At 36.8% G+C, this 26479-nt stretch overlaps 4 protein-coding genes across 6 annotated transcripts; 1 reads left to right on the plus strand and 3 right to left on the minus strand.

Moving 5' to 3' along the window:
* Window positions 1-590: 590 nt before the first annotated feature.
* Window positions 591-2023, minus strand: LOC118648868. 2 transcript variants are annotated; one of them, XM_036295368.1, is made up of 3 exons: window positions 1771-2023; window positions 1580-1630; window positions 591-1244 (listed from the first exon to the last, which is right to left on the minus strand). In XM_036295368.1, the coding sequence occupies exons 2-3, from the start codon at window positions 1598-1600 to the stop codon at window positions 879-881; spliced, it is 387 nt and encodes a 128-aa protein (XP_036151261.1). In that variant the 5' UTR covers window positions 1601-1630; window positions 1771-2023; the 3' UTR covers window positions 591-878. The 2 variants fall into 2 exon arrangements, with proteins under 2 accessions (XP_036151261.1, XP_036151260.1); XM_036295367.1 differs by lacking the exon at window positions 1771-2023 and having other exon boundaries at window positions 1580-1739.
* Window positions 2024-16143: 14120 nt separating this feature from the next.
* LOC118648867 lies at window positions 16144-18658 on the minus strand. 2 transcript variants are annotated; one of them, XM_036295366.1, is made up of 3 exons: window positions 17399-18658; window positions 17208-17258; window positions 16144-16982 (listed from the first exon to the last, which is right to left on the minus strand). In XM_036295366.1, exons 2-3 carry the CDS (start codon window positions 17226-17228, stop codon window positions 16617-16619), a joined length of 387 nt encoding a protein of 128 aa, XP_036151259.1. In that variant the 5' UTR covers window positions 17229-17258; window positions 17399-18658; the 3' UTR covers window positions 16144-16616. The 2 variants fall into 2 exon arrangements, with proteins under 2 accessions (XP_036151259.1, XP_036151258.1); XM_036295365.1 differs by having other exon boundaries at window positions 17208-18658.
* A 774-nt stretch (window positions 18659-19432) lies between these two features.
* On the plus strand, window positions 19433-22976 carry LOC105840868 (U6 snRNA-associated Sm-like protein LSm5). Its single transcript, XM_012687945.3, has 3 exons — window positions 19433-19635; window positions 19717-19913; window positions 22792-22976. Exons 1-3 carry the CDS (start codon window positions 19590-19592, stop codon window positions 22822-22824), a joined length of 276 nt encoding a protein of 91 aa, XP_012543399.1. The 5' UTR covers window positions 19433-19589; the 3' UTR covers window positions 22825-22976.
* LOC105835131 (serine/threonine-protein kinase mos) lies at window positions 22428-25664 on the minus strand. The gene is made up of 4 exons (XM_036295371.1): window positions 25053-25664; window positions 24795-24985; window positions 23503-23888; window positions 22428-23265 (listed from the first exon to the last, which is right to left on the minus strand). The coding sequence occupies exons 1-4, from the start codon at window positions 25130-25132 to the stop codon at window positions 22969-22971; spliced, it is 954 nt and encodes a 317-aa protein (XP_036151264.1). The 5' UTR covers window positions 25133-25664; the 3' UTR covers window positions 22428-22968.
* Window positions 25665-26479: the final 815 nt, after the last annotated feature.

Genomic DNA, 26479 nt, shown 5'->3' on the forward strand with positions numbered 1-26479 from the left:
CAAGAATACCTACTTTTTTAGTGCTCTAATTTCTTGCTGCATGAATCTTTGAGTATATATACATGGAGGAGGAATTACTATGGTTTCATGTAGACCAAAAGTGTGTCCAAGGCCGGAATTCATAGTCGAATCTTATTCAAGTTCCAGCTTAAGCACGATCTTGAGACGTCAATGTTGTTATTTCATTGGTTAAGTAAGTCTCAAGTCGGCTCGAAGCTAGACTTAAGACAATGCTTGAGCTTAAGATCGGTCTATGAATCCCGTCCCAAGATCTGTGCGAGAGAGAAAAATATATCATGATACTCGCTTTCTCTGCGCATGCGTTAATATCATTATCTGCACCGCAGTTTCAACACTTCTTGTGCACTTTTGTACTTGTAATTACGAATTGTATGTGTGTGTGAAACATACAATGCCAGCCTTTGTACATATAGCGTTTGACGCATGCGCAGAGAGAGCAAGTATCATGATATATCTTTCTCTCTCGCACAGATCTTGGACACACTGGCTTAGTTTACATCGTCAAAACCTTAGTACGCGTATTAAGTTTGGTGCGCACCAAAGCCTTAGTACGGGCGCGTTTACATCGAATGTACTAAGCATGTACTGTGTAACGTCCGGGTCTAGGGATATTTCTTCTCAATGTGTGCGTCGCGACGCCTCGGTCGCCTGACCGACGCGGGGGCTCTCCTTTCGAATTTCGGGCAGCCCGCTTACACGAACTCTATCCGGGTATGGCGAGAGCTTGTTGCCGATGGAAAACCTTGTGGGATTTGGTTAGTATGACCTTGATGTAGTTAAGATTAAGAAATTTGGATATATGTATATATGTATATATTTATTAATAAAACAACGTATAGGATTATTACATGTATTACTTAATTTTCTGGCGGAAATATAATAATCTGTGCTACTGCATCGCTATGGTATTCCGCAGTTGGATCTAAAGGTTCCAACTCCGGAGAATCGTGATCGGAATCGCTAAGCGTGGTTATTTCGGGCGCGTTAGACGTTAACTGGTTATAGTTTTCCAAAGGGACGGTGTCTTCTTGGAACAGATCAAGGGAAGAGACTGCTCTTCCTGGCGGAGCGTCTGTGACTGGAGGAGGAAGGGGGGTGTGTTCCAGCGGGTAGCCCACGAAATTCTCAATCTCCTCGAAAGCCCGCTCTAGGGCTTTTTGTTGAGCCTTGAGGATTTTTGCTCTTTTCTTTTTCCCAGCGCGGTGGCGATTCTTCTTGATGGTCTACAAATAAACGCTTGGTTAAGCGAGTGAACGCTTAGTTAAGCATCTTTCTGCGTCAAGGGAAATTAGGGCCGTCGAGTATATTCGTGCTTGTGAATGATTAACTAACTTATATCGCTGGCAAGCGATAGAACGCTCGCTAGCGGAATCTACGGTTTTGTTCTTATATCGCTGGCAACCGATAGAACGCTCGCTAGCGGAATCTACAGTTTTGTTCACTTATGTCGCTGGCAAGCGATAGAACGCTCGCTAGCGGAATCTACAGTTTCGTTGAGCACGAATATACCGGCTTTTCTAATTTCACCGACGATGTTTTAATCACTGAGTCTACTCACTTTAGGTGTTGTAGAATTCATCGCGGCACAAGGGAGGGGAGAGGGTTGTACCTAGAGGAGTTGTTTATAATTATTTGGAAAATGAAGTCGACAATTAATCCTTATCGAAAGGATTCTTTATAATATGGCACAGTTCAATTTCGGAAAATATTTTAGGGAGCGAAAGTAAACAATAATTAATTAGTACTCACGAGTTATAATATAGTTTGAAGCGATAGTTTGGTCCACTAATAGTTAAATGGTTGATGTGGGTTGACAGTTGAAGATGGTCGCAGAGATATGTTGGTGATAGCAGTCTGTCGGAGCACGCACTGGTTAACTTAATTAACAATGAGTTGATCGCGAAGCTGTACGAGAGAGGTTGCAGATAACTTGAAGATTGAAGAGTGACGCGTGACCGAGAACTAAGGACTGACTTAATCGCTGAATTAGTACTGAACGACCCAGACAGCACCAGATATCGTACGAATATTATACTCTCATACGTAATGTACTGTGATCATACCGAATATACGTAAAACATTCATATAACGTCTCAATAGAATGTCATTTTGATATATCCTCAAGATAAACTTAGAATATAGCGACTGAACTTCGCAACTCCTACTGAATATACTGAGATTATATCTAATATACTCAAAACATCCATAAAATATCCTATGATATATCTCATGTATATCTATCACATATTTCCAAAATATCCGCGTAATATCGAAAGTGAATCATGTCAACGCTATCTATGATCTGTAACGTTACGCATTTTCGTCTGCCGTGTGATGCAGACACGTGGTGAAGTGTAGGGTGTGAACGTGCGAACACGAACTCACGGACAACGTGGTTTTCTCAGGAATTACGCCCAGATAACTCTGGTATGTACATAAGATATAATATAGTAACGTAAACTATAATAATATATATATATTGTATATATACATATATTATTTAGGTTATAACCTACAATTATCTGAGCATAATTTCCCAAAGCACCCCAGCGTATTCAACAGATATTACGCTTCATTTTTTGCGATAGCTTCCTGATGTGCGAAATGATTAATTCCTCTTCTTATTTCTTCTTGCTAATTCTGTATGTTTAATTCCTTGTTCCTTATTCCTCTCATTATGCATGAGCCCATATAATGTGAACATACTGTAGACATATTGTGAATATACTGAAGATATACTTTAGACATACGTATAACATTCTTAAGATATATTCGGTATATTCTCATAAACTGCCAGCGAAATTCTATGGGATAAGGCAACGCGGACATAGTACGTTATGAATATATACTCGCCATATCACAGACGTATCTCTAATATTATACGAATATTGCAATATACTTTCGCAATATCCTATTATCGTTCTCATAATCTACATGTGCTGTCTGGGGAGTGTCGAAAAATAATGAGAGAATGAATGAATGAATGATCCGGCGTCTGTGCGCGGGTTTAAATAGGGCGCGGACAAAGGGATCGAGCAAAATCGGCGCTGCGCTCAGCGGCCGCTAGCGCTCCGGAGTAGGGAACACGCGCGAAGCGCAAGAGTCGGTAAGAGTGGGAGTGATTCGGCGGCTTGGCGGGAACCGAGTTTCGGGGGTCGCTGATAAGGCGCGTGAGACCGTTTGCACGTGTGCGGATGTTTATCGGAGATATCTCGTCTAGGATTTCGTCGATCATTTGATCCGGGATACTTTTCGGCTAGGATCGCTTTCACTACCAAATATCTCGCCGGTTTATCAATCTTAATTATTTCTTGGGCGCGACATCTCGTCGCCAACGTGAAATGGATATATCTTACGAACTGTTTATGTTAAATGCCTAGCTATGGTTCACCTGATCTTCCGACACGCAGTCCGGATATTACGCGGATTAATTTCGTATTGTATTTCTTTAGGCGCGACATCCTGTCGCCGTCGTGTTGATAATAGCAGATTTTGTTTTAGAACCGTTCCGTTTGAATCTTTGAGGATTCAGTTGACGAGATATCATTTCTTTAATCATCCGACAGTGCACGTGCAAGGGCCTTTACAAATATCCGGTTCTTATTTATCTTACAGTTAATTAATCCTCGACGAACCCATAAGCAATACGAGAGTAAGAAAAGTAGAAGTTTAAACGATCCGGTTGCCTATGCGTTCGTATCGATAAGAGAGTTAAAATAATGCCAGATAACTTAAAGTATACGTATATGTAATATATGATTTTGATATACAGGGTGTCTGGTATTTTTTTATGGGATGTTTATGAGCAGGTAGAGCGCATTAAACTGAACAGAAAAGTCCTTACCGTTTTTCCATTTTCGCAATAGTTAACAAGTTAGTGACTTGTAAAATTTTCTGTATTAGCCCGGCCTACCGGCAAATGCAAGCGTGCTGAGCGCCCGGCCGCGGCGGCCGCCCCTCCCCAGCGCTTGAACCTTGAGATTGCTAGGCGCGCGAGGGGAGTTGTTACAACAAGCGACAATGGCTACGCACAAGCGACGCATAACGCTAAATTCTCCCTTTGAGTTATGATAGTTCCTTACGTTTTTTAATGAAAATAAAATGTTCTAACGACAAAAAGTATTTGTGTACGTGTACATACATGTGTACAAAAAAATATCAGTTTTAATGCTTAAAGAAGTGATTACTAAATTTATTTTTTTAATAAATAACAATGATTTTTAATAAAAAATATTTTTTTGATGATAGTCTTAAACGTCGTAAACGGTCATTATAAATTTTAAAAGAAGCTGTTATCATATGCTCGAAACAAAATTTATGCTTCTTCAAAAAACATTAGAAAATTTTACCAATTAAAATGGAAATGACAACTAAATAAAATGTTTGTTTCAACTTTATATTCTTAATTAAAAATTGAATAACTAGGATATTTATATTTTTAATAAAATTAATCCTTGTACATACATACGCGAGCTAAAGAATAATCACTTTGTGACAGGAAAATGATTATGCCTTAGTTCCGCGATTTTATATCACTATTACTATTTACGCTGATTACTATACACGTACACGTAAAAAAATATGATTCTAGTTTAAAAATCAATTATTCATTTTTAATTGTATTTTTTTTAATAATTATTTTATCTTTAATGACTGAAAAGAGTATTCTGTTGATAATAAACACCACACTTTACATAAAACAAATAATGTTTAACATTTTCGCGTATGTACACACACATACACACACACACACACAAATTACACACAAATTATAAACCAATTCTTGAATTAAAGAATAATCATTTTCCTGTCACAACTGTGATTATTCTTTAGCTTGTGTATGTATGTATCCCCCCCCTCCACACACGTACACACACACACACACACACACACACACACACACACACACACACACACACACACACACACACTACAAACTAAAATTTTCTTAAATTAAATAAATATTGTTTATAAGTTTTCAAATATTTAATAAATTCATATATTCTTAAATTTACACGGAGAAAATTTTATAGTAAAATTATGTATGATTTTATTATTTATGATAGTAACCACGAACTGTAAGAAGAAATTTCAGAGAATTATATCATATAAGTAGTGTAAATATTGTCGTAATTTGATGAAAAACATAATAAAAATTTTCATAATTCCTCCTTGGCCCGTGTTTACTATTTACCATAGTAATTTTTACCATAAAGTTTTTTCCGTGTATTATAAATCTATTACTAGGATTAATTTTATTAAAAATATAAATATCCTAGTTATTTAATTTTTAATTAAAAATATAAAATTGAAACAAACATTTTATTTGCTTGTCATTTCCATTTTAATCGATAAAATTTTCTAATGTTTTTTGAAGAAGCATAAATTTTGTTTCGAGCATATGATAACAGCTTCTTTTAAAATTTATAATGACAGTTTACGACGTTTAAGACTATCATGAAAAAAAAAATTTTTATTAAAAATAATCGTTATTTATTAAAAAATAAATTTAGTAATCACTTCTTTAAGCATTAGATCTGATATTTTTTGTACACATGTATGTACACGTACACACATACTTTTTGTCGTTAGAAAATTTTATTTTCATTAAAAAAGGTAAGGAACTATCATAATTCAAAGGGAGAATTTAGCGTTACACGTCGCTTGTGCGTAGTCATTGTTGCTTGTTGTAACAACTCCTCCCGCGTGCCTAGCAATCTCAAGGTTCAAGCGCTAAGGAGGGGCGGCCGCCGCGGCCGGGCGCTCAGCGCGCTTGCATTTGCCGGTAGGCCGGGCTAATACAGAAAATTTTACAAGTCACTAACTTGTTAACTATTGCGAAAATGGAAAAACGGTAAGGACTTTTCTGTTCAGTTTCATGCGCTCTACCTGCTCATAAAAATCCCATAAAAAAATACCAGACACCCTGTATATATGTACGTAATTTTAAAGTACGATTAAGTGCTTAATATTTGAATTATTATTATTATATAATGACGACTTAAACGAAAGTAAGAATGAGCCATAGAAACGTATTACTGAGTAAGGTAACTCAGCGCGCATGCATCTGGACAAGTTTCGCGAGAAAACTTTTGGACAAAATTTTCCGGACGCTGGGACGTTACAACCCCCCCCCTTATTTAGAACGAATCTCGATAGTTTTCGGAGAGATTTGTTCTATGCTCCGTAAACGTTCGTTTAAGTCAGTGTAAATTACGGGTATTGGTTCGTATGTATTTACGCTTGTTACGGTTGTGGAGCGGGCGTTGATGTTCTCTGCGTCTCGGCTGTCGTTGGTGGGGGAAGGCAGGGCATTGACAGGATCAGCTGATGTTTCCTTGTTTACAACCTTTGTTGTTTTTCCAGCCAGGTAGAGCAGCAGGTTGGTGAGAGAGCTCCAAATAGCTCCTAGGACGAAGAGGCTGCATCCGTAAGCGGAATGCAGTGCGTATCCATGGATGGCAACATCAATCGCCAGCTTGATGAGGCGCACTGTGATGAGCACGCCAAGAACTCCAGCCGTAGCAGATCCAAAGGTAATGAATCCACCCCAGATTCGGGCAGCAGTACTTTCGGCTATCTTCTTAAGCGAGGCTTCGTCGAGGAGGTTGTATATAGAGACAGCGCCATCCTGGATGGTGTGTCCGGATAGTCCACGGGCCATTATATTTAATAAAGCTGGTTTCTCGGCAGGAAACATAATGTGGTCCCTCAGCTTTTCGATGTCGGCTTGAGAGTAGATCCCGCTGATGGCGAGTGGTCCTGGAGTGGCGTACTTCCATGTTAGTGATGTTAGTGGTTTCAGCTGTTGAGGTGGCATCTGTCTCACGTGTGGTTCTGGTGTGAACTGTATCCAGGTGTCCTCGATGTGGTACATTACTGGTACTTCAAAGCTACAGTCACGCTGAGTTCCAGTCCGTGTAATAATGCGTGACTTTGGAGTCATAAACAGTGAGACGTTCCGTACTGTTACGGCAAGCTCGGAGTAACATTCTTCTGTACGACGTATTGTCACGTCGACAGGTATGCACTTCACGATGTGGATAGTTTCTCCAGCAGCAACTGCCATATATCCAGGTCCTCTCATCAGCTTATATGCGAATTCGTCTGGTTGTAGAGTGGCAAGAGAAAGAGTGTTCTTGAGGACTTCCTTCTCTAACTCGCATCGTTGCTGCATAACGTTGTAGTATAATGAGTGCAGCTGACTTCGTATGTGCTTTTCGACATAGACGAACTTGGAATTCACATAGGTGAATATGTCTAAGTTGTTTACTGGTATAGCGCCTCGTTTGGCGAAGGCGTTGTCCTTAGTGGTTTTCAGGATAAACAGCTTAGGGTGTTCTGTGCGCAGCAATGTGTATCCGCACAGGGGCTGCTCCCTTGTTTTTGTTAGTGCGAAGGTGATTTCCTCTGTTGTCAGACTGTAAACCGTAGGCGAAGAGGAGACAGAAGTGTCAGACGTTTTAGTAGCTTGTCCTTCGTATAGGACATCATACTGGTGAAAGTTGCAGGACGAAGTCGGCATAGGCTTCCAGAATGTGTGCCCGTCTTCGGAATCGATGCAGAAACCATCGCTTAAGGTGCAAACGGTTCCTGATTTCAGAATGATTTTTCCAGAGTTCAGGTGCACTGATACATATGAAGACTTCAGGGAAATGCGGACGATGGCGTCGACGAAGACCTTCTCCCAGGTGCCGTATGGATCGGAGTATTGTGTCCCGTGACAGGTGCCATCAGGGTCTAAGGTTCCTGCCAGCATGATACTGCGAGCAGTGGTGGAGTTGGCCTTCAATCCGTCGATAGGCCCAGAGGTACCCACGGTAAGTACTCCATCTTGAAACATGCGTAGACATTTAGGATATCCGACTTCTAAGAGATACTCCATGCGTCCGTTGATTACAGAGGAAACGTGGGAGTTCCATCCGCAGCGTTGGACTGTCCTAGAGATCTCGACCTTGCACTGGATGACCTCAGCATAGTTGTATTCCGAGAGTTGGAGAAGCTGGATGTAGACATCAGTGTGGTTGGGGGTGTGATATGTTAATTCACAATCACCAACACCGAGCAGAGACACAGAGGTAATGTTCATATGTTGCCCTCCACAATCAAATCCGACAAGTCCATAAACGGAGGGAACAAAAAGAAATAAGGTAGAGAATAACATTATCTGCAATACAAATATAATTATACGTGGTTAAAGAATACATAATTTGCAGAAGCGATATACATAACGATTAATTATATATATATAATATAGTTTGATATAAGATATATGCAGTGGTTATATATATATATAGATATAATATGAAATATATGCAATAATTAGAAATGTATATGTGTATAAGAGATATATATATATATATATAATGGTTGATTACATATGTAAGCTATACGCAATACTTAATTATGTGTATCTAAATGTTTGATAATAATGGTCAAAGTAATAATTTCGTTGTTCAAAGATAGGATCCTTCGGGATCATTTCCGCTAATCTGTGAGCGCATTTGTCGAAGCATTTTTTACAATCTTCAATTTGTTTGTTAACGGTTAGATTTTTGTTACAGAGGGAACAACGAAAATCGTACGGTCCCTTGACCAAGTAATGTCGATGAGTCATGGCGTGATCATCAAGTCCGTTTGTGAGGAGCGTGAAGCATTTTAAACAATGCCTTTCCAAAGTTTCTCGATGGATCATTGCGCCTACCCTGACGCATCTTGCCTTTGAAAGGTTTGTTAATATCTTGTCTTTTGACATTCTATAATTTAATTTTTATTTTCTCGAACTTGTCCGAGAAAATATCGAAATGGAAAATCACGTTTCCCCATCTAACGTTTGCGTTTATCTTTAGGAGGTCTGTGTATTTTTGGGTGCATCGCGAACACTCCTCACAAGGGCGTGATTTCACGACATCCTCTTTACAGAACATGCAAAAATGTTTCTTGAAAGGACCGTTCGTTAAGTGGTGAGTAATAATTAGTTTATATTCATTAGTACTTATAACAATCTGGCTAAAACACTTTAGGCATATAGGTCGATGATTAGCCTTGTTGACGATCCTGATGGACGTTAGGCACATTCCACCAAGATGGTCGGAAGTCTGCACTTCGTTTGTGCATTCGGCCATTACGAAGCAGCGCGTGCGAATATACGCTTCGTTGCGTGTGGAAAGAATACACGCCTGACGACTAAGATTGTGGAAAAGGACTGAGGATGGCAATTTGAATTTAGCAGACGCGGTCTTCCGAGATGGCTACTATGGTAGCTTCTTCAAGGTTGGAGGGGATGTCGTCGCTTTGTTCGATGTGGCGTAAGTATCCTTCAAACACACGGATGCAGACGGAACACTCGTACAGAGCGCTGCGAGTGGCTAACAATACGTTGCAAAGAGTACAATATTCGCGACAATCTCCATATCCAATGTGGATATAGTGTCGTAGTTTTAATTCATAGAACGTGCGCGTTTCCGGGGCAGCTCGCAAGTAACAGTTATCGCAGAGAAAATGTTCCTTTTCGATGCGATGCTTATAAAATAGGGACGCGGTACATTGCGCGCTGCTGATCCATTCAAAATATTCATGCAGACTTGGTTCGACTGGACCGGAAAAAGAGTGCAGAGTCGGATTAGTAGGGCACATTCCCATGAATCGTTATTTGAGCTAGGTAGACTTGTTAACAATTCTAGTTGTCGTTAAGCATATTAGATCGAGATTATCGTTTGTGTTACATTTGCGGTCCCGGCTATTTCAGGACTATATATATAAGTATACAAATTTGTCAGAGTGTACGTTGTACATAAATCGTGTGCTTCCGGTCTGAGCTCCTTCGGCGTCGAGTTTTGTGATCAATTTAGTGTGTTTAGCATAACAAACTGAGCATTCCTCGACTGGTTTTTCTTTAGTGATAACCTTTAAGCATTCCTCGCAACGGTAACGTACGCGTAATCCTTGCGCAAGATAATGTTTTACTGAAAGGTCGGTTGGTTCTCGCTGATTTATGGGATTTCGTAAGCGGGCGTTAACGTCACAGGAGACGCACAGATATTTATGAACGTCTTCTCTAAAGACTCGGGCAGTCAACAAACATTTATCTGCAATAGGATTAGTTTCGGACATTTCACTCTTCCTTGTTATGAGTGAGGAGAAATGGGGCGGTGTGTAAGAGCTCTTCCTCAACGTTATCAAATAGATAATATGTACTATTAATGTCGAGTCCTTTCTTTTCTAATCGTTCTTCTACCTTAGAGTAATTATTCAAGCAACAAGAGCATTCACTGGCCCGTCTTACTTTAATCGTAAAATTTTTGCAGAAGACGCAGCACCACGGATTATATGGACCGTTCGTAAGAAGATGGGTGTTCAGGACCCGGAAAACGGAGGTTTTACCAATCAAATCGGAGTTATAAAAACAAGGTAGACAGCAAGCGACTGGCTGAGACGAGTGAAGAATCGTGACAAAAGAAAGGCACTTTTCAGTACCTAGTGTTAAAAGGTTGGGGACGCTCTGATTTGTCGGTGTGATTCTATTATTCATGCTCTAATAGAACTTAACGCCCGAGAATATGAGTTGATTATAACTAAGTATGACTATTATATAGTTAGTCAAGATATATTTAAAAGTATTTAAAGAGTCCGAATTATCGATGTCGAAAACTTGGAGTAATAGCTACTGTAAGTGTTGACATAAGACCACGTGTAATCCCACGCCGTTGATTTAGCGAGATCGTGGTTTGGTGAGTTGTGGAAAATGAGCTCGGCTCAAGGAACAAGAATACCTGTAAAACAAAATCATATTAGTTTATCCGGGATCGATATGTGCTAGCTTAAGTTTATCTAAGTGTACCACGCGGGGCTTGTTCCGAACAAGAAGTTTAGCATTATTATGGGGAAAAATTTCCAGAATTTTATACGGCCCTGTATACTGGTCGTCGAATTTTCCTCTTCGTGGTTCCTTTAGTAAAAAGACTTGGTCGCCGGTATTGAATTTATACGGGTGTACCCGTTTATCATAATATTGTTTGCTACGCTGTTTAGATTTTACAAGGTGGTTTCTTGCTTCTTCTTGTGTATCTTGTAATCTATTAAACAGGTCTGTTAAATATCGCTCATATGTCTCATTTGTCTTTTCTTCTAGGGGAGGATGGGAACTTGGAGTGCGAGGAATACGGCCGAATATTAGCTGGAAGGGAGAGTATTGGATACTTTCATGGACACTCGTGTTGTAAGAGAACATGGCTAATGCTACGTGCTCGTCCCATTCGTTGTTCCGTGTGATGAAGCTTTTTAAATATTCCGTGAGGACGTGGTGGGATCTTTCCAGAGAACCGTTAGATTGTGGATGGTAAGCTGTAGTTTTAAAATGAGTTATATTGAATTTTTTAGTGAGTTTTTTAATTAATGAGGAAAGAAAGTTTGTTCCTTGGTCGGTTAAAATTGCTTTTGGTGCTCCGTACACACATATGAAATTTTTTACAAAAGCATCTGCTATGGACGACGAGGTGGCTTCCCTTAATGGGACAGCGACAGAGTATTTAGTTAATAAGTCCTGCATTTTTAAGATATACACGTTGCCATTATTTGTTATAGGCAGGGGTCCCATGATGTCCAAGGAAACCTTATCAAAGGCTGAGCCAGGAGTGTCGGTAATAATCATAGGTGATTTTGTTTTGACGCGAGTTAATTTTCTTAATTGACATTGCCGACATTTTCGTATAAAATCTTGAATGTCTTTTTTCATTGTGTTCCAGTAATAATGAGGGCGGAGACGATTATACGTTTTGGTGACACCTTTATGTCCACCTACAGCCGAAGAATGACTCTCAGTAATTAAAGGTATACGTTGGGAAATTTCCGGAGTACGAATTAAATCTCTACAAATAGTTATGTTAATAGGTATCTCACTAAAATACCGCGTTAATTGTTTTTGTATATATGACCAGGGAATTTCATCAAGGTTTCCTGTTCTCCGAATACTAAAAGATCCAAGTTGCAATTCAGTTATAACATCCAACAATGTTCGCATACAATTTTTTACATTGTCGACTGTTATTAGTGTTTTATTGTCTAATTTTATGGGTAAAGCAATCAATGTTCTATTTTTAAATGACGTGACTTTAGCTCTTTCGTACATTATGTCACAGTATTCTGGTAGTAACTCGGCTTGAATTAATTCTTTCGCGCCGTTGTCGAAAGGAGTACCGTCTACGTAAATAAAAATCACGATATTATCTTGTTGCTTCAATAAATTTTCGCGACTGTTAACGATGTTCAATCGTATATTAGTTTCGTTTTCATTCTGAGTTCCGATAGGGACAGAATCCGCAAGTGATAGAATATCTAATTCATCGTCGTCTTCATTTTCTGTTTCAGATTCGGGGCTAAAATATTCAATAGAGTTATCGTCGACTTTCTCAATAGTCAGTGCTTGATTTTCGGGGAGTGTTAAACGTTCGCCAGGGAAGTAAAGGTGAGATGGATTTCTAGTCGAGAGAGGTAACACTGTGGCAGGAGGAGGATTTCGAGATAGAGCATCTGCGTTGTTATTTAAACTACCCTTTTTATATTGTATATTATAGTCGTACTCTGCTAATTTAGTCCGCCACTTCCATAATCTGGAAGAGGGATCTTTAATAGAATGTAACCATACTAGTGGTTTATGATCTGTTATAATTGTAAATTTTCTACCATACAGGTACGGCCGGAAATGATTTGTGCAGTAAACTATGGATAAACATTCTTTCTCAATGGTCGAGTAGTTTTGTTCTGCCTTATTTAAGATTCTCGATACATATGCGATGGGTAAGTCTTTTCCAATTTTACCTTGGCTGAGTACGCCACCAATGGCGTAACCAGATGCGTCGGTAGTTAAAATGAAAGATTGAGTAAAGTCAGGATATTGCAAAATAGGTTTTGTACAAAGAGATTTTCGAAGAGCGTTAAAAGCTTCTATCTGACCGTCTAGCCATACAAATTGTTTATCTTTCTTTAATAGATCTGTTAATGGTTTTGCTATTTTAGAAAACTGTGGAATGAATCGACGGTAGTAGCCGACCAGCCCCAGGAATTGTTTGATGTTTTTTGCGGTTCGTGGACGTGGAAAGTTTGTTATGGCTTTGATCTTGTTTGGATCTGGTTTGACTCCGTCGGATCCTATAATATGCCCTAGGTAAGCTACTTCCTTTCGCAAAAATTCGCACTTGTCGGGCTGTAGTTTAAGATTAGCCTCCTTTAAACGTGTCATTAGGCGCTCGAATTTTATCTCGTGTTCTTGGAGAGAGCGTGCGTAGATGACTATATCATCCATGTAAACGAATAATTCATTACCTTGCAGGCCGGAAAGGACGTTGTCCATTAGTCTTTGGAATGTGGCGGGGGCATTTTTAAGACCAAAAGGCATGCGTTTAAACTGATAATGACCATAAGGTGTTGAGAAAGCGGTCTTAGGGGCGTCTTTCGGTTCCATGGGGATTTGGTGAAAGCCGGAGGCTAAGTCTAGCACGGAGAAATATTTTGCATTTCCTAATTGGTCAAGAATATCGGTAATATTCGGAAGGGGGTATGCATCCCCGATGGTTTTTTCGTTTAAAGCTCGATAATCGATTACCATGCGCCATCTTTTATTACCCATTGAATCGGGTTTCTTAGGGACGATCCACAAAGGAGAATTATAAGGGGAAGTAGAGAATTCGATCAAGTCGTCTTTGAGTAAAGAATCGACTTGTTTATTAATTTCTTCTTTATGAATAGGGGGAAAACGATATTGTTTTGTGTGAATTGGTACTTCATTTATAGTGGGGATTGAATGAGTTGCAGCGTTCGTGTATCCCAGATGATCAGTGGGAAGGTGAAATCTCTCAGGATATTTAGAAATTAACGTGACCAAATTATCTTTCTCCTCGGAGTTAAGATGATCGGTTCGTAATAATTGTAGAATAGAATCGACGCGATTACCGGGCAATTCGGTAGCAGAGATATTAAAGTTATTATATAGAACGTTAATTAACGCTTGTTCTCGAGGGGCGATAGGATTACAAGAAGAATTTGTTTTACAGTGACCTTCTTGAGTATCAGAGGGGACTTCTTCAACATCGTAGAAGTTTGTGGAGGGAGAGGGATCGACACGAAGACCTGTGGTTGCCTCAGCAACACCCGGGGAGGAATCCAGGGTATCAAATGTGTCATATTCCTGTAGGACTACGGCAGGGATTTCCACTTGAAGAGATTGCTCCGTAGTATTAAAAATTGGAAGGTAGGCTTTACCTTTTGAATTAGTAACGATTGCGTCACCTAAGTAGATCCCGTTCTCAATTTCTTGAGGAGGAATATAACCTGTTTTTGTTTCAGGATTTGCAATATAGCAGTAAAAAGGGTTTACTGAGCGAGGCTGCAAAAGCATAGAAGTTGATTCAGCGAAAGGTATATATGAGTCGTTATAGACAAGACATTTGTTTTTAAAATTGAGTATCGCGTTGTGATCTTGTAAGAATGCGCTTCCTAAGACACCGTGTTGCGGGAGAGGGTTGTCGTCGGTGACTACCTGAAATTCGGTCTCTCTTCCGAGTATCTGAATGTAACAGGATCCTAGAGTGGTCACTGAATTAGAAGAGATTCCTTGTAGGCTCGTATTATTGCATCTATCGATAGTTACCAAAGGATTGATACATCCTATCTTAATTAAATTCACGTCAGCACCGGAATCAATCATGAAAGTGCAATTGAAACTTAGGCTCGGAGAAGACAAAATTATTACTGGAGCTTTACTGTAATTGAATTCTTTGTTTAGCTCGATGGAGTGGGGATGGACGTAGGGGTTTGCTGAAAACGCACGGTTTTGGTGTCTGTTTGGCGCCCTGTCTGGCTCGCATCCCGGCGGACGCCCTGATTTTCCGGAACGCTCATCGCGTTTCCCGGCCGATACGTTGAAGTGCCAGATGCATTTTCGAGAGAACGACGGTATGCTAATTTCCGACATTCATTTATAAGATGTCCAGCATGCTTACAATATTTGCACACCTTTTCAGTAGGAGCATTAGGTCCTGGTTGACCGGGAATAAGTGGTTTAATAAACGGCGCTATCGAAGAATTTAAAGGCCTCGGCTGCGGGGGCGGATCATTTCTACGTTCAAAAGAATGGAGGTTTTGCGCCGGGCGATTTGCAAAGTCCACGCGAGGGGCAGAATTTGATTTGATTGGACAAGAGTGTCTTTTCCTTCGAGCTTCTGCTTCTAAAGTTTTGGATAATTGAATGGTACAAGCTATGGCTCCATCTAAATTTCCGTAATGGCCTTCGAGTCTAACGCGAACTAATAAATCTGTTGGTAATCCGTTAATAAAACTTTCTAATATATCTTGATCGATTCGGTCTTCATCTTGCGAAAGGAGTGTGCCGTATAAATTCATTTCACCATCTATAATAGCGGATCTTAGTTCTTTTGTTCTTTCTATGTAGCTGAAAATATCTTCGTTAGGTAACATGTATAGATTCCGAGTTCTCCTCTGTATTGATTTAAAGATTTATTTGGGCCGAATATTTTCTTTAAGTGTTGTGTCAGAGAAATTATGGTTGAAAAATTCATGCCTTCAACGGCTGTGTATGCATGCCCATGAAGTTTGTTAATAATTAATTGAACTAAATATTGTTCTTGTTGGGAAGGAATAAGTTTAAGAGCACGCTCACAAATTTTACAGAATTGGAATACAGGAGGCTTATGTCCATCATAGCGCGGAATGGAGTCTACCACATCTTTAAATCGAATAGGCGGTGTAAAATCGGAGGAGGAATGTGTAGAGCGGACGGGACTACCAGGATTTACGTCAGGATTACGAGGCGATGTACCCCGTTGAGGAGATCCCAGAGAAACTTCAGGATTTGGCAACACTAATAAATCATTGACTCTTTGAGAAAGCTGTTCGACTTGCTGAGGTAAAATTTTTAGAGAAGCTATTTCTTGTCTTAATGTATTTAATACAGCACTTAGTCCGTCAATGCCAACGGCGGCATTCTTTTCTTTATTCAAATTGGCCTCTCTTTTATCCAATTCATTTTGTCTAATTTTTAAAGCCTGAGCTTGTTCCAGAATTAATTTTTCTTTATCTGCTATTTTTCTACTTATGTGTTCTAGTTCGACTTGGGAGAGTTCTCCGGATTCAGAGGAAGCACGGGAGCTTTGTGATCGTGTGTTATGAGCCATTTTTTAAAGGTGTAAAGAAAAATGAATTTATTAAAGGGATTTGTGTGAAAGATATTCAATAAAAGTGTCTTTACTCGGTTTTCACAGGCAACTTCCAAATTTCATATCCCACCGCTGCCACCAAAATTAAGACCACTACTGTAACGTCCGGGTCTAGGGATATTTCTTCTCAATGTGTGCGTCGCGACGCCTCGGTCGCCTGACCGACGCGGGGGCTCTCCTTTCGAATTTCGGGCAGCCCGCTTACACGAACTCTACCCGGGTATGGCGAGAGCTTGTTGCCGATGGAAAATCTTGTGGGATTTGGTTAGTATGACCTTGATGTAGTTAAGATTAAGAAATTTGGATATATGTATATATGTATATATTTATTAATAAAACAACGTATAGGATTATTACATGTATTACTTAATTTTCTGGCGGAAATATAATAATCTGTGCTACTGCATCGCTATGGTATTCCGCAGTTGGATCTAAAGGTTCCAACTCCGGAGAATCGTGATCGGAATCGCTAAGCGTGATTATTTCGGGCGCGTTAGACGTTAACTGATTATAGTTTTCCAAAGGGACGGTGTCTTCTTGGAACAGATCAAGGGAAGAGATTGCTCTTCCTGGCGGAGCGTCTGTGACTGGAGGAGGAAGGGGGGTGTGTTCCAGCGGGTAGCCCACGAAATTCTCAATCTCCTCGAAAGCCCGCTCTAGGGCTTTTTGTTGAGCCTTGAGGATTTTTGCTCTTTTCTTTTTCCCAGCGCGGTGGCGATTCTTCTTGATGGTCTACAAATAAACGCTTGGTTAAGCGAGTGAACGCTTAGTTAAGCATCTTTCTGCGTCAAGGGAAATTAGGGCCGTCGAGTATATTCGTGCTTGTGAATGATTAACTAACTTATATCGCTGGCAAGCGATAGAACGCTCGCTAGCGGAATCTACAGTTTCGTTGAGCACGAATATACCGGCTTTTCTAATTTCACCGACGATGTTTTAATCACTGAGTCTACTCACTTTAGGTGTTGTAGAATTCATCGCGGCACAAGGGAGGGGAGAGGGTTGTACCTAGAGGAGTTGTTTATAATTATTTGGAAAATGAAGTCGACAATTAATCCTTATCGAAAGGATTCTTTATAATATGGCACAGTTCAATTTCGGAAAATATTCTAGGGAGCGAAAGTAAACAATAATTAATTAGTACTCACGAGTTATAATATAGTTTGAAGCGATAGTTTGGTCCACTAATAATTAGATGGTTGATGTAGGTTGACGGTTGAAGATGGTCGCAGAGATATGTTGGTGATAGCAGTCTGTCGGAGCACGCACTGGTTAACTTAATTAACAATGAGTTGATCGCGAAGCTGTACGAGAGAGGTTGCAGATAACTTGAAGATTGAAGAGTGACGCGTGACCGAGAACTAATGACTGACTTAATCGCTGAATTAGTACTGAACGAGTGTCGAAAAATAATGAGAGAATGAATGAATGAATGATCCGGCGTCTGTGCGCGGGTTTAAATAGGGCGCGGACAAAGGGATCGAGCAAAATCGGCGCTGCGCTCAGCGGCCGCTAGCGCTCCGGAGTAGGGAACACGCGCGAAGCGCAAGAGTCGGTAAGAGTGGGAGTGATTCGGCGGCTTGGCGGGAACCGAGTTTCGGGGGTCGCTGATAAGGCGCGTGAGACCGTTTGCACGTGTGCGGATGTTTATCGGAGATATCTCGTCTAGGATTTCGTCGATCATTTGATCCGGGATACTTTTCGGCTAGGATCGCTTTCACTACCAAATATCTCGCCGGTTTATCAATCTTAATTATTTCTTGGGCGCGACATCTCGTCGCCAACGTGAAATGGATATATCTTACGAACTGTTTATGTTAAATGCCTAGCTATGGTTCACCTGATCTTCCGACACGCAGTCCGGATATTACGCGGATTAATTTCGTATTGTATTTCTTTAGGCGCGACATCCTGTCGCCGTCGTGTTGATAATAGCAGATTTTGTTTTAGAACCGTTCCGTTTGAATCTTTGAGGATTCAGTTGACGAGATATCATTTCTTTAATCATCCGACAGTGCACGTGCAAGGGCCTTTACAAATATCCGGTTCTTATTTATCTTACAGTTAATTAATCCTCGACGAACCCATAAGCAATACGAGAGTAAGAATTTAGAAGTTTAAACGATCCGGTTGCCTATGCGTTCGTATCGATAAGAGAGTTAAAATAATGCCAGATAACTTAAAGTATACGTATATGTAATATATGATTTTGATATATATATGTACGTAATTTTAAAGTACGATTAAGTGCTTAATATTTGAATTATTATTATTATATAATGACGACTTAAACGAAAGTAAGAATGAGCCATAGAAACGTATTACTGAGTAAGGTAACTCAGCGCGCATGCATCTGGACAAGTTTCGCGAGAAAACTTTTGGACAAAATTTTCCGGACGCTGGGACGTTACAACTGTAAAAAATATAATACAAATTTAATTCATGTTGATGTCTCCTACTAAGACATTTTCACACCGGTTTTTAGATTTTAGCACTGAGGTTATGCTCAATTGCTAAATTCTCTCTAAAATGCGTTTTATGCGTTTACATCGACATTTGTATCACTTGGTACGCGTATCAGTTTAGTACGATACTCCTACTTGATACGCTCGTACCAAATTGATCCGGCAGCGTTTACATCGTGCGTACTAAATATTTAGTACGAATTTGATACGAATATGGTACCTGGGGCTCGATTCTTGAATTCATTTGCAAGAGAAACGTATTCGCAAATTCTGTTCTTACAGAAAAGTTGAAAATTTATTGGCGTATCAAATGCACGATGTAAACTAAGCCACTTTCAGTGCTGGCATTCCTTCTCCATGTATATATACTCAAAGGCATGAATTCGCACCTTAGCCCGGATCTACAATAGAGGTCTGTTCGCGTCACATGCCCCAACATGCTCCTATTCACCCCAACGCACTCCAATACGTTGATTCCGATGACGCCAACCTATTAGAATGCGTTGGAGTGAGTAGGATCATGTCGGGGCATGGCGACGCGAACAAACCATAGGTGTAGTAAGCCTTATGCCATAAGAAATTGACCAATTATAATCGAGTATGAGAAGAATATAATTGGTCCTTAGGGCTTAAGGTTTAAGGCTTACTACACCTATTGTAGATCTGGCCTTACGAAACGCTTGCAGATGGCGACACACCGCAATTTTATACTGGCGGCTGGCCACCCTGCTGAACAGCTGAACGCGCCCCTCATTAGTTTAGTAGACAAGTAGATGAAGTATTCTACTTTGTGGTAAACAGTTTTCGAATTGAAACAAATTGAAGCAATTTATATTTTGATAAATCGTATAATTGTATCATTAATATATAAATCATGGCCACTTCGGTTAGCACAAATCCATCTACGTTATTGCCTTTAGGTAAAAAGAATTATATATTTTAAAAACTATGTATGATAGTAATATTTGGTTATATTATGCGCTTTATATTATCACTTGTAGAACTGGTTGACAAATGTATTGGTTCTCGGATACATATTATTATGAAAAATGACAAGGAAATTGTAGGAACTCTACAAGGATTTGATGATTTTGTCAACATGCTGCTGGAAGATGTAACAGAAAGTGAGGCAACACCAGAAGGTCGTAGAGTTACAAAATTGGATCAGATTCTTCTCAATGGCAGCAATATTACTATGGTCATTATCAGTAATATAATACTTGAGAGGGTGTTAATGCAAATTACCAATATTTCTTAATTTTAAGATATCTTTAGAGTTGACTTCATAATATAGCTTTAATTCTTGAAGTACACTGTAGGTCAAAATAATCTCTCCAAAATTGTATTGCAATATCTTTCATAGAAATGGTTAAATTGGAACCTATTGCACCATCTCTTAATAGTTTCAACCTCCTTCTTTCTCTTATTTTTATTAGATATTAAAAAATGTGCTGTCAATTTTTCAAAAAATTACACATTTGGTTGCTTAAATATCTTTTGAAATATGCACTATTACACATATTTTTGCTTAAAAATATTGAAAATTGAAAAAATTATCCATTTTTTAGTAAAAGCAATTTTTATATTTTTAATAAAATTTTGTTTTTAAACTAAATTTATTGATATCTTTTTTGGAACAATTGGACCTTAATCTTGAATGTTTAAATGTAACGTACCTAATTTTTTCAGTCCAAATAATTTTTTCTTGTTGCAGCAACCATTGAAAGTAGCTCTGGGTCATTTTGATCCAGTGTATACTTGATGTCTCATACAGATTGTACATATTTTAAAGATTAAGTACTTTTCACTTAAATTTTTAAACATTAAAAAAATTTGTAAAAATAGAAAATTTATTATTTCCTATTTTTATTTCATTTTTTTATTATTTAAAATCACTCCTTTTTTTCTCATTGAATATGTTTATTATTGTATATTATTAATATATAAAAAAAATTTTCTTGGTAAAGTGCATAAAAGGTAACACCTTGTTGATTTCTTTTTTTTTTAAATATGTTATAAAGTTATAATATTATAAAGAGTGAATTTCTGAATAATTGTTCCCTGTACAACTTTATGCTAGGGGTTTTAACTTCAGTTTTGAAAATATACAGTTATAAATAGGCCTGGCAATTAATAATGCTGCTCTACATTTATTGTAATATATATACCAATATAATATGGTTTTGCATGGAAAGTTGCAAACCTAGGTGGTGCAGAGAACGTGTTAGCAGGGTATAAATAAAAGACTAAGTTATTTAATAGTTATGTTAAGATTAAATTAAACTTATTAAAGTATTAGTTTTAAAAAGCATTATTTATATTAAATTAAAAAGTCATGATTTATTAAAGTTAAATTACCAAAATAATTATACTTCAAATATATGTAACATTTTATTTGTAAATTAAATTTATATAAAATGACAAAGAAATAGTTTTTATATGTATTCTTTCTTTTATAATTTTTTACACACATAAATTTTTAATTTAGAAAATACATTAATGAGTTAAAGTTTATGAAAAATAACTTGTTAAAGTTGATATTTAAATTATTTAAAATTAAGTAGAAGTTATTAACTTTAATTTTATTATAACCCCTTGTATGTATACTTTAAAGTCGAATATCTTTGAAACTACATGTAACCACCATGTAGTTGTATCTAACAAGTTACTCAGAATTTCATTCTTTATACATATTAAAAAAAAAAATTAGTGAAGTGTTACCTTTATTTAAATCTTTTTCTGTAGGTCAATTAAACGATATCTTATTCTTTTCTTGTTTGTTCGATTTTTAGGTATAATTAGCACCTAATTTATTTCATATTAGAGATTTTTAGGATTGCTAATTATGTAATTAAAATTTTAAAATTCAAAGCAATGGATCAAATAATGTCAACTTCCAATAAGATTTAGCATTTTAGTTTACCATGTATAATCATTTTATTTTTAGGATTTTTAATGCAAATTTATTAGGTTCAAAAATCTTTATAAATCAGCTTACATATGAACATAATAAAATTCAACATTTTGATCTGCCACATTGAGTCCGTTATTTTAAAATTATGTAGCAACTTTTTTTTAAGTAGTAACTAATTAAAAAGTTAAAGGCTAGTAATAAAGTTATTAAGATTAACAATTTATACTTAATTTTAAATAATTAAAAATTAAATAAACATTTAAAAATAATTAGGTAGAAGTTATTAATCTTTAACTAGTTTTATTTTAATTTAACTAGTTATTTTACATAAACTTTAACTTATTAACTTTTTTCTAAGTTAAAAATTTGTGCAAAAAATTGTAAAAAAAAATACATTCCCATATAAAAACTAATATTTTGTTATTCATATAAATTTACTTCATAAATAAAATGTGACATATGTTTGATGATCTATATTATAATTATTCTGGTAATTTAACTTTAATAAATCGTGACTTTTTACTTAATATAAATAATACTTTTCAAAATTAAACTTTTAATAGTTTTAATTTTTTTTATTTAAGTTAATTTAATTTTAACATAACTTTTAAATGAGTTTTTTATTTATTTAATTTTTAACATGACTAAAATAATTTTATAAGCCATTAACTTTTTTAACTTAATTTAGTTAAAAAATGTATTAATTCACCTAACCCTGCTTTTTTCGTATAGCTTTTATATTTTGTATAGATTTTGTATTCAAAATAAATTAAAAAATGACTTGCTATTTTAATTTATGGTGAAAGATATATTTTATTCCATTGTGAAAGATCACTTTTACTCTATTTTATAAGTATTTGATGACATGCAAATCAAGAGGCAAAACTCATAAAGATGTTGATTTTTTAAGGAAGAGTCTTATTCTTTATTTTTTAAATGAAAAATTATCTTTTTTATTTTTGCAGAAGATATAAATTTTTGAAGAATTGGGACATATAAGTCCTACGCAAACATAAAAAGATTACAATGAAAAATATTGATAATTTACTTCAGGATTTTTTAAATCCTCCATTCTAATTCTGAATTCAACGCTTCGTAAATTTCTAACATAATCAATATGGAACGAGACATAAATTTTCACAATTTATTTATTCTATTACAGTTGGTGCCTGGTGGCGAAATGCCGGATACGTAAAACTGATTCCTGAATCATCTCAAATGCATTGAATTATTTCTATACCAATAAAATGTGATTAAGCATTAAACTTAACTTATCGCAAGTAAGATTTCTTTATAAGTTTAAGTTCAATTTTGATTGAATAAATGTTAAATACCAAGGTTATAAAAGATCAAGTCTATTGATTATTTTATCGAGTGAAGGTCTATCTGTAACATTCTGTGACCATGCTGCTCTGTATAGTTCTTTATATCTTCCAGTAAACTCGTCATCAAGAGCTTCGTCTTTGGGACGTGTTCCTTTTACAGAAATATATATGATAGTATGGACGTGTAATCCATGGTAAGGTATTTCTCGAGATAACATTTGCCACGCTACAATTCCAAGTGAATAGATATCACTGGCGAACGTAGGTATGTCACCTCGAAGCACTTCCGGTGCCACGTAACCTGGTGTACCCTGGCCAACAGAAAAGTTAAATATTTTTTAATTATATATGAACATGACTGTGTCTGTGTCTGTCTGCTGCTGCTGTGTGTGTATGTGTGTGTGTGTGTTTTGTGTGGGAGGGAGCGTGCGTGCGTGCGTGCGTGCGTGCGTGCGTGCGTGCGTGCGTGCGTGCGTGCGTGCGTGCGTGCGTGCGTGCGTGCGTGCGTGCGTGCGTGTGTGTGTGTGTGTGCGCGTGTGCGTGCATACTCGTGGCTTCCTCGAAATGTGCAACTCGTCAATCAATATAGAACTACCAAAGTCGGTGAGCTTAGCTTGGCCGTTAGCTGCCATTAAGATATTGGTCGCTTTGACATCAGCATGTATTATATCATAGTTATGGCAAAATTGGAGGGCGTTAGCAATGTCTCGCCAAATAGAAACACGCTCTTTTTTCAGCAGCGTCGATTCCTGTAGCCTGTCCTGCAACGACGTGCCGCACAATTCCATTGTTATCAGCGACAAGCTACTGCCCTGTTCTACGCTCAATATTTTTACGATGTTGGCATGTCGCAGAACAGTTGCATGTCTCTCAGAGTTTATTACTTCATCATCGTTTTGTTTCCGTGGAATTATCTTGGCTGCTACTTGGTCTCCTGCAAAAAAGTAATAATAAATAGTATTTATGAAATTTTGTCGCTTCTCATGCGATTATTATTCCTTCGCACAGAAAAATATATACTATAAATTACTTGAGTTAAGTAAATATTACTTGCAAGTATTTCATAAATTCAATAAGTTCAATAAATTCAATCATTTCAAAATATATTCTCAATTCTGTTAATTTAATACTTCAATGAAGGAAATTAAATTAAAATAAATATTCGATTTGTTTATTATTTTCAAGCGAGATGAGTTTTTCAAATGAAATTTTATAATACACTTCAAAAAAGTGTAAATTTTTATAATACGTGATAACACGTTTTTCTCAAATTTGTGATACTGTGCATATCTTTTAATATTGTTCAGAAATTATACTTTGTTAAAGATTATCGTTATTAAAAAAAAAAAACATTGCGTAATGACTTTTCTTATACACAAAAGATATAATATTGGGAATTACTTGTATTAAGCAAATATTACTTATTTCAAATATTTTATAAGTTAGAAAAACAAAGACAACATGACAAGACATTTTTTTGTTAAAGCATTAAATTTATTAAAAATATATTCTAATAATAATGATAATTTAATATAAAAAAATTAATAATTTAAGAATATATAGTTAAAATAAAAATTTAATTTATTATTTTGATTTTTCTTTGGTTAAATTTGACAATATTCTTTGAAGCGTGCGCGCGCGCGTAATGAGTTTTTAAAAATTGGCGAATACATTTGAAGATTAGTATAAAAAAACTTTGTCAAAGATTATTGTTACACAAAAAGATACAAAGAAAATAAATTTAGTATCGCTTTTTTAGCAGTGATTATTAGAATTGATTGATATTTTTCTGTATGTATTACATTTAATAATGTTTATTAAAACAATTATAGTAAGATACCTTTGTAGAGTACCTTATAAACGGTACCGAAAGCACCCGTCCCAAGTACAGAACGACATTTTTTTGGTAGACCGTCTTTGAGCAGTTTGACTCTATTAGGAGTATCGATATTGAACGGTGACAACCATTCATCCTGCGCCCTTTTCCTCTGAGTTTTTGGACTACCTGGAGTTTTTGGACTTGGAAGTGCTCTAACAAATCATTACTCGTTTATAATTCGATTTAAATAATGACAAATTTATCTTGTTATTTTCGTACCTGATACTTGCTATAGCACTTTGTAGTGGTCGTGGTGACAGATGTTTCAGTGTGGACACTAATCTTCGCGGAGAAGCCATTTAGATGACAATTACAAATACGAATAACAGTTTTTACATGTAGAAAGGAAACACGTTTCTCTTCACAATTTTTCCAATATTATTTGCATAGAAAATAGTGAAATTTCTATCACATCACATATATCGGAAAACTATAGAATTCTTATTAAAATTCCGTTCTCTGTATTACAAACACATCCAGAACAGTAAGCGAAACAGTAATACTGCGTTCGGCAAAGCAAATCTGAGACGTTGGAGTGCTCTCTTACTTCATTCTATCTTTGTTCAATTTCAGTAAATAACAAAGACAGAATGTGTCAACAGAGCCTCCAGACGCCTCAGATTTGCTTTGCCGAACGTACCCTAAATGTGTATGCACACATGTAAGCGTGGATTATCTAGCGCGAAACGCTTTCAATTTTGAGCAGACAAGATTTACATCTCTTTTACATATCGAGATTTTAATTACAAAGTACACGATTATAAGTAAAAAGTTTTGTGCTGAATTTAACACATTTTGCAAACGGTCTTCGCAAATTTTAATTTAATGCAAGATAAATATGTTAATAACAAGTAACACGAATATTATATAAAAATTTATCAAAAGTATTTACTCAATTTAAAAATGTACTTCTTTTATAAAATTAATATCTATTTATAATATTAAATTTAAATATACATTTTTTATATAAAAATTGTTATTTTTATTACGGTTTACAATTATGTTTTTTGTTACATGTGCGTCGAAAGTGATTCCTTTCGTGTCACTTTTTTGTGAGTAAAGTTGCGAATTTCAGCATTTTAATATTTTGCACAGTTCTTGTCCTCTAATAGATAACGTGAATCGTGACGAAAGACTTTTCAGCACGCACAGACACATCATTTCGCTTCACGAATCTAATCTTGACCTGTCAATTTGCGAAAACCCAAGATACTTAAGAGACCACATATCGATAACAAAAAATACGATATGTAATACGGACGTAACGGCACGAATGCACAAAAAGCCGACTTTACATCCTTGTTATATAATGTATTATTATGTTATTTGCATTGTTTACTTACCCATAAAGTGTGTTATCTTAACATTTTAAAATGTTGAAGATCAATTTACTCCAAAACATTGAAATAACAATCGCATTATGTTAAAACTTTAATTAATTAATTAACGCTAATACTTTAACAAGGAGGTTTTAACATACCAAAAATTTTCTCCAGGATGAATTCTTTCTTCAATTCGGATTTTACGAGAAAAAATCTGTTAGAATCGATTGCCATCGGTTCGACTTTTGTTTTGTTCTTTGCAGTGTTATCGCTAATGTTTTTATAAAAACTCACAAGAGGATGTATGTGGACGTATATATCATA

The sequence above is a fragment of the Monomorium pharaonis genome, chromosome 1 (genome assembly GCF_013373865.1).
Source record: "Monomorium pharaonis isolate MP-MQ-018 chromosome 1, ASM1337386v2, whole genome shotgun sequence".
Classification (NCBI taxonomy): domain Eukaryota; kingdom Metazoa; phylum Arthropoda; class Insecta; order Hymenoptera; family Formicidae; genus Monomorium; species Monomorium pharaonis.

Bases quoted from the DNA above. Each gene is read 5' to 3' on its own strand.
- LOC118648868 (XM_036295368.1), bottom strand. From the start codon at position 1,600: ATGAATTCTACAACACCTAAA. The intron at 1,245-1,579 runs GTGAGTAGACTC...GTTTATTTGTAG, and splicing joins TGAATTCTACAACACCTAAA to ACCATCAAGAAGAATCGCCA.
- LOC118648867 (XM_036295366.1), bottom strand. From the start codon at position 17,228: ATGAATTCTACAACACCTAAA. The intron at 16,983-17,207 runs GTGAGTAGACTC...GTTTATTTGTAG, and splicing joins TGAATTCTACAACACCTAAA to ACCATCAAGAAGAATCGCCA.
- LOC105840868 (XM_012687945.3), top strand. From the start codon at position 19,590: ATGGCCACTTCGGTTAGCACAAATCCATCTACGTTATTGCCTTTAG. The intron at 19,636-19,716 runs GTAAAAAGAATT...TATCACTTGTAG, and splicing joins ATCTACGTTATTGCCTTTAG to AACTGGTTGACAAATGTATT. The intron at 19,914-22,791 runs GTCATTATCAGT...ATTCTATTACAG, and splicing joins ATGGCAGCAATATTACTATG to TTGGTGCCTGGTGGCGAAAT.
- LOC105835131 (XM_036295371.1), bottom strand. From the start codon at position 25,132: ATGGCTTCTCCGCGAAGATTAGTGTCCACACTGAAACATCTGTCACCA. The intron at 24,986-25,052 runs GTACGAAAATAA...ATGATTTGTTAG, and splicing joins AGTGCTATAGCAAGTATCAG to AGCACTTCCAAGTCCAAAAA. The intron at 23,889-24,794 runs GTATCTTACTAT...ACTTTTTTGCAG, and splicing joins TTATAAGGTACTCTACAAAG to GAGACCAAGTAGCAGCCAAG.